At 40.6% G+C, this 7,500-nt stretch overlaps 1 protein-coding gene across 15 annotated transcripts in view; it reads left to right on the plus strand.

Annotated features, from left to right (window-relative positions):
- Window positions 1–7,500, plus strand: part of EBF3 (EBF transcription factor 3) — a 122,752-nt gene that overhangs the window by 73,718 nt on the left and 41,534 nt on the right. For 8 of the 15 annotated variants that reach the window (XM_030030013.1, XM_030030007.1, XM_030030018.1 and 5 more), the window contains exons 7-8: window positions 3,125–3,206; window positions 6,200–6,344. In XM_030030013.1, coding sequence (XP_029885873.1) covers window positions 3,125–3,206; window positions 6,200–6,344 — 227 coding nt within the window. The remainder of the gene's footprint in view (window positions 1–3,124; window positions 3,207–6,199; window positions 6,345–7,500) is intronic. The other 7 variants (XM_030030011.1, XM_041127287.1, XM_030030014.1 and 4 more) reach the window with 1 other exon arrangement.

The raw sequence follows: 7,500 nt of genomic DNA on the forward strand, positions 1-7,500 counted from the left end.
GAGAGGCATCGCGAGCTAAGTGTATAGGTGAGGTGAGTTAATAAAAGATGTAAATTTTATCTTAAAATAGTGAAGTCTTGTAGTAGGTAATACATTTTAATTAAGATGGTAGCAGTCCCCTTGCTAGCAGTGTGAAAAAATCAGAGCAAAGGAACATCACAAAGACTGCATTTTTCTCCATATCAGTATTTTAGGAGCAGCTTAGTATGTTTAGGAAGGCTATTCTGCAAGACTGTATTTATTAAAAAAGACTACAATTTGTGCATATAATACAAAATATAGCAAGGAGAGCCAAATCTAGAAAGGCTTGCATTCTCATTCTGTTGGTAGCAACAAAGTTTGAGACGCGACCAAACGGAGCTCCGATCCAGCTCCTCGCCTCTTGCTGTGTCACAGAGATCTTGTCTCGGGAGTGCAGGGCTCACAGAGAAAGCATCTGGCCCTGTTCTCTCTGCAGTAAGGATGGGTTCGTAGTGCCCACGGTCCTTGTTGGTCAGCTGAGAGGAATGATCAAGCCAGTCACCTTCTCCTGGCAAGGTTTGAGGAACGCCCTGCCTGGGAACATGGTTTTTAACTTACGTTGCCTTCCTCTGAAAGTCCTGTCTTGATGCCACCTGTGCTCCATGAACTCTCTAAAAACATAGATTAAAAAATAAAATATCTCGGTATGAAGGAATGTAGTAGAGCTGAAATACGAGTGCCGCTTGTGTTCACCCCAGCCTTGTGGCTTCAATATTTATGCCAGTGTTCAGGGTCATCCTAGTAAACTTGAAGATGTCTAATTCCACCAAGAGTGGGTCCTTTTCACCAAATAATTGAAGAAATACCAGTTCCAGTTGACGTTTAGTGAAAGGATGCTTAATGGCCCTTTTTTTTTTGATGGGATGTGAGCTCTCTATATAGAAACAATTCATCATGAATGCTTCACGTTAAAAACAATCCACGAGGAGCAATACTTAGCATTCCTAGTGCACAATTCATTGGAGAATTTCCGAGCAATTTACAAACATTAGCTCAATAAGCCTCACAACACCCATGTGAGATCAGAAAAAAAATAGGTAAGATACTCCTCTTCAGCCTGGCTGTGGCACTAAGGAGCCGTAAAGCTGGAGGCTTGCCCCAGCTGCTGGCTCCCCAGCACCTGGTGGTCCCGTACTGACATGGGCATCAGCTGGTCTTGCACATCATCGCAGTCCGTGTGGTGGAAGGTGTGCGAAAAAGAACAGAGGTGTGACAGAAATGCCACTACGTTTAGCCTAAACTCAGTTGATCTGGAGATCATAAGCATCTTAAAAAAAACCCAACAAAAACCAAGGCAGATAAAATTAGGGTGAGGGCATGGCTTACAAAGACGCAGTTTCGTGGAGTCGCTAGTGGTGTCCCTGCAACAGTGTCCAGAATACCTGAGTTCAAGTGAGCATCCGAGCTAGGAGATCACGTCAACCACCGTGGAAATCCAGCTCTCTTCCAGCTCGACAGCTAAAACCCCTTTACAGATTTTGGGATAGGACGTTTTAAAGAAATGTGCATTCAGCTGAACTGACAGCATCGATTTATTTATGCACAGTTTCAGTAAACGTAGTTGTTTCCCTACTTGCCTCTCTGATATGAGAGATTGCTCCTTCAGCATTAGAGTCCTGTATTAATATTAGGGTCCTGCTCAAGGTTTAACTGAAAAGGAAGAGCTGTGATTAAAAGCAGCAGGTTATGATATAGTAATACTCCCATAATGCTCCTCTCCAATCCTTGAAGCTCCGCAGGAGGGAGCACGATGCGGTGCAGCCACGGTCATACTTTCTGTTGGCTGCAGTTGGGACATGTCAGGTGCTGAAGAAGGGGAGAGGCACCTGGCTTGCCTCCTGCCAGGAATGCTGTCGGCACATGGAAACTTCTGTGAGGTGTATACAGTGAGAATAGTCACGGTCACTTATAAAGATTGACATGAATAAGTAATAGTTGTTCATATTCTAAATGTAAAAGCTCTACCCAACCTTGCTGTTCACCCTGTATGGAGTTGGGCAGCACAAGCTGCAGGACTGGAGCATCTGAGAAACTCTGGGTGAAAAGAAATTCCTGAGCCTTGCTTGCCATTACCTGTCAGTCACTAGCTGAAAACCAGACCAGTAGAACATTTTTTAAATTATGAAACACGAAAACATAGCTACCTAAAGAAAAGAGGCGGCGTTAGGCTGTGAACGTCCTCCTGTGCGAGGGCAGGACAGTGAGGGTCTCCCCATCTTGCATAACCTGCAAGGTGGAGACATCCCATATCCGCTCCTTGCTCCAGTACAGGAGGGTGGCATAAGGGAGTTTGCATCTTTCCAAGCTTTTCCCCCTTCTGTAAGTGCTTGCTGTGTTCCCAGGAGGCAGCGTTGCTACAAAAACGGTTTATGGGGAGGTGCCTGGATGATAAGGGTTAGTCCTAAATAATTGCTGGTTGCCGCTCAGCAAAAATAAGCTGGATTTCCATCCCCTGGTAGAGTGACTCCTTACAGTTAAAGGCTGGCAGAGGTTGAAGAGGTCATAAGACAGGGCCTAATTTGCCATGTTCCTTTCCTTTCAAAAACAATGAGGGAACCGGGGCCTTGCCGGTGGGCAGATCCCGCCTGGATCTCCCTAGAGTCAGCAGGAGTTGGATCGAGTCCCTTTGAATAGCGAGAGTTTCCAAACCGGAGGCAAAGCCAAGTGTTTTTCAGAAGATTGATCATTCATTACCTTGGAATTTTTCGACATAGAGGTCATTACTGCTAATATAAGTTGTGAAAAAATAAAATGTATTAAAAAAATAGAGACAAATTCTCATCTGGTGTAAGTCATTGCCTTTGAAGTCAATGAGTCATTGAAATCAACTTTCCCACACCGAGCTAAGGATATGGCCTGGAGTCAATACATTTGTAGTTGTTGAAAAATTAAAAATATAAATTTGCCTTTCCCTGGCAATAATGTTCTGTTTATGACAGAGATCTTATGCTTTAAAATAAGTTCATTAACTAATAGGAAAGTAATATTTCACTACCAGTATTCTTTTGGGTATAACTATTTATGATTAAATTTTATTAAACTTTTTTAAAATTGGATTTACATTTTGATGAATCTAATAGATTTCAATTTTGTATTTTTATAGATTCTTTCTAAAGTTTTTCCTCAAGTGCAATCAGAACTGTTTGAAGAATGCAGGCAACCCGCGAGACATGCGAAGATTCCAGGTACAGATCCCTCTTAAAGAATAAACAATATATAAATGACTCACATCTTCATCTGGAACTTTTTAAAATGAAAAAAACAGTATCAGTGCTTCTACTTAGTGTAGTTCTAATGCTGCGTGCCTTAAAAAGAAATGCTGATTGTATTTTACATTTCCGCCACTAACTTAAATGCTGGTTCTTGGGACTCACCAAGTTCTGCAGTGGACTGGAATGGATCAATGCTGCAGCCAGTGGATCTCTCCTCAGAAAGTATTTCCCTAGTTTCCCTTCATACTAACACCTTGCGTTGTAGTGTGGTGCGTGCTCAGACCTGCAGAGGTTTTACATATGTAGGCTGAGTAGCATAATCTTACTAACAGACATGGCCACGAAGTGCAGTGAAGTTTGGATCTCACACAGGGGTTTTTCACGTTCACAACTTGTAAATCCAACAGTGGTGGTCCAACCCACATACTTTTATTCCAATTGTGTTAGAAAATGTTTAATACTCCACTTTCTCCTTACAGCTTTTGAAATATCCTGTGGTGAATCATAACACTACAGAGAGACAGCTGACATGATGGACAAATTATTTCCTCTGTATCTGGGGTCATTTGAAATGCTTGTTAGGAAATACATGCTTTTGATTTCAAAATATTTCACAATGATTCATGTTTGAGACTAATAATAAAGTAGTATTGAGATGTTCAAAACTTTCTTATTTTTGAGAAGAATAACTTGTGGTTAAACTTGATAGCAAAACATGTGACATCTGTTTTCATGCACAGCCAACCAACCGGTGAAGCCAGCACCCTTGAGCCAGCCAACAGAAAAGATCTGTAGCTGGAAAAAATATTTCTTCAAAACAATTGAGTCAAGCTTCCATTTTTCATGCATCTCAGCTTCACGTGGCATTGGTGATATTGATCCATCTGAACAGAACAGAAGGTCAAACCTGGAATGAGTGGAAATGTCCTCTTTGTCTCACCGATGACTAAATGAAGCATCAGTCATGAGTGATCTTGTGGTCGACAATGGAGCCAGTAGGCACTAGAAAGACTTTCCTGGGTCTCTTTAGCTAATCTCCCTGCCTCTCAGAAGGTTTAACTGGACTTAACAGTATGTCAGATCTTGAACAATATTTTTAACTGGTTTCACTGTCTCAGCACCTTTCTTTAGGTGCACTGCAGGAATAAGCCGATATAACAAAGCATAGCATGTCTACTTTCTTTTGCTGAACTACAGTATTTTCCCTTGGTGACTGACCTATATATACATGACAGAACAAAAATAGTTGTCATTTTTATATACACCTTTCTCTTTCTTTTCAATATACCGTGTTCTAGGAACCAAATCCAGAAACCTTTGCTGAAAATCACACTTGTATGTTTTGCAATAATTCTTGAAGTCTGCGAATCTCATTAAAAGTGAGAGCAGATAGCCCAGTGGCCCGGCAGCAGCTCTGTGGCCGAGGTGAGTGTGCAACCTCAGCACTCTCCAAAGTGGATGTTGACAAGAGTGAACGTGTCCACTTCTGGGAGGACAAAGATAGGGAAGCAGAGCAGCCTGGCAGAGAACTGCCCTCGGGCTGTTCTAAAGGGTACCGCAGATGGCTGTCTCAAAGGAGGCAGGATAGGCAGGAAAGGTGCTGTGATAGCTGAAAGCTAATTATGGATTGTGAATAAGAAACAGGATCAGAGGTGATCCGAAACATAGAAGCAGACAAGAATTTTCTTCTGATGCCTTGGACCAGCTCTGTGCAAAAGGAGGCTAGTTTTTCCCCTTCCGTTTTTGTTCATTAAGTGTTTCGGTATAGGAGTGGCGTGAGAGCCCTGGCAATCATTTTTGTTATATCCCAAAGTAAAATAAACGGAAGGCAAAAGCTAAAATTTGTACTAGCTTTCGCCGCCGTCACCAGTAGGGTTGATAAGGCCTGACTTAGCCATTGACTTTAAGGACTCTACTAACGTTAAACCCCAAAGGAAATGCTGCAGCGATTACTTCGCTTAGAAAATCTGGAACCCACACAACAGGGCCCATGCTGGAGTATTTAAATAAGATGTAATTGTCTATCTGGGATAATAGTGATTGACCTACGAAGCCATGTTCCACACAAACCCAGGCGCATCTCACGGTTTCCTCTTTGGCTTGTGTTCATGCGATATCATTTCCGGAAGGAGTTTCACAACTCCATTGTGTAGGTGTTTTTATCGTGAAGGTTGTGCGTTTTGCATATGTTCCTTTTCCATTTTCTACTGAGAAGCAGCTGGAAGCCAAAGAAGGCCCTATCCATCATCTCTTCTATGGCCGGACTCTGAACCTGGACACAAGAATAGGAGCCTTTCACTCAAAAATAAAGGAGGAAATTCCATTGACATACCAGGGTCAATCACCATCCAAATGAACTTGAGAAGGGATACTTTTCATGGATTGAAAACACTTTCACTATTCATATTCAACTCGGTCTTTTCAGATGCAAAAAAGTTCATTATCAGACATTAAATGTAATTGTAAAACTGACCTGGAGATCATTTACTGAAGAAAAAATGGGGAGTTACGATGGTTCCTGATTTATTAAGCTTTTTTTATTTGGAATCCTCACAACCCTTCATTTGAAGACAGTCTCAAGTGAACAAATTTTAATTAGATAAACTATCTAATCAATATATCAACAGATCAATCAAAACAGCAGCTTTTAAAATGAGTGGCTAGAGGGGTGTTTCTGAAACTAATGGCTAGAAGAATATTTCCCTGAATTGAATTCATTTGTTAGCATAATAGGAGATTAAACTCTAATTAGTGTAGCAGGTTCTGAAGAGAAACAATTGTGAGTTAAAAATCACCAGTGTTAGCCACATAAACAAAGATGTATTCATAGTTGTCATTCACTTTGTTTAAAGCAAAAAGTAACAGGCTGCAATGTTGTTTTGTCTTAAAAGAAGATCTGATTCTGCATCTATGTTTGTGAAAATATGCAGGTTTTTTTAAATTTTGTTTTTTGTTTTCTTTTTCAGGTTGTTGTATCAACAACAGTCAATGTGGATGGCCACGTGCTGGCTGTCTCAGACAACATGTTTGTACACAACAATTCCAAACACGGGAGGCGGGCTCGCCGCCTTGACCCCTCAGAAGGTACGGCCCCTTCTTATCTGGAAAATGGTAGGCACACATTTACATGTCTTTTTTTATTTGCAATGCTTTTTTTTTTTTTTTTTTTTTTTTTTTTTGCACCATACTTTATGTTGATACACTACTACATTTACTTTTACATAATTTCTTCTCTCATCCATCAAACCACCCATTAAAAAAGTCCATTAGTATTTCTCAGCCCTTGTCAACCAGAATACAGGCGCTTCTGAATTTGCTTCTGACTTCTTTCTTTATTTAATACTTACAGTTTTGCAGTCACAACCAATTTTTCATCTTTTTCTATTTTTTTTTTTTTTCAGTCTTGTTTTGCTTGCAGCTTTTTCTTGCTATTTAATTTGACTTGATTTTATTTTGGCTTGTCATATTCCTTGATCCAGAGGTACAGTCTCAGGTTATGTATGCAAGTTTAAGTGGATGGTAAAAACATGACCGAATCTGTAAAGAATTTACTGTGAGGTCAATTTCCTGTGGCTGGGCCTTACTGCAGATTACGGCAGGAGGGGGTTTGTATGAGAAAAACAGCATAAAATGTTTTTCTTCAGACTGACTCAATGTGATTGACTTCTTGCCTGAACTGCTAAAAGAAGATAGTCTGAGATGAAGAGGAGAATGGAGAGTGTCTCTGAAAATCCAGAATTGTGAAATACTATCTTTCTGGAGCCCATCAGCCTCCGAATCACTGGCACACAATTGCAGCTGCGCTCGTACACGTGCACACATGTATTTATTCTCCCACAAAGCCCCAAATAATCATTTAGATTTAAATATCACTTTGTTGGCACTGTAAAATACACCAGCGTAAAGATACAAACCGTCTCTCAGGTAACCTTTTTTTTAATAAAATTAGAATAGAATAGAATAGAACAGAACAGAGTAGAGTAGAGTAGAACAGAACATTTTCAGTTGAAAGGGACCTACAATGATCATCTAGTCCAACTGCCTGCTCACTTCAGGGCTGACCAAAAATTAAATGCATAGGGGTCAATACATCTCCAGTTCTTCAGGAGTTAGAATTCTCAAAACCACTGTGATTTGACGTATGGCTGCGTGGCCAGGCCACGCACGTCAGTTTCCATGGGACTCCTCTTGCAAGTTGTTACTAACATATTGACAGGATCATGGCTTTTTACACTAATAAAATTAATTAAAGTAACAACAGAATACT

Source organism: Aquila chrysaetos, chromosome 11, assembly GCF_900496995.4.
Source record: "Aquila chrysaetos chrysaetos chromosome 11, bAquChr1.4, whole genome shotgun sequence".
Classification (NCBI taxonomy): domain Eukaryota; kingdom Metazoa; phylum Chordata; class Aves; order Accipitriformes; family Accipitridae; genus Aquila; species Aquila chrysaetos.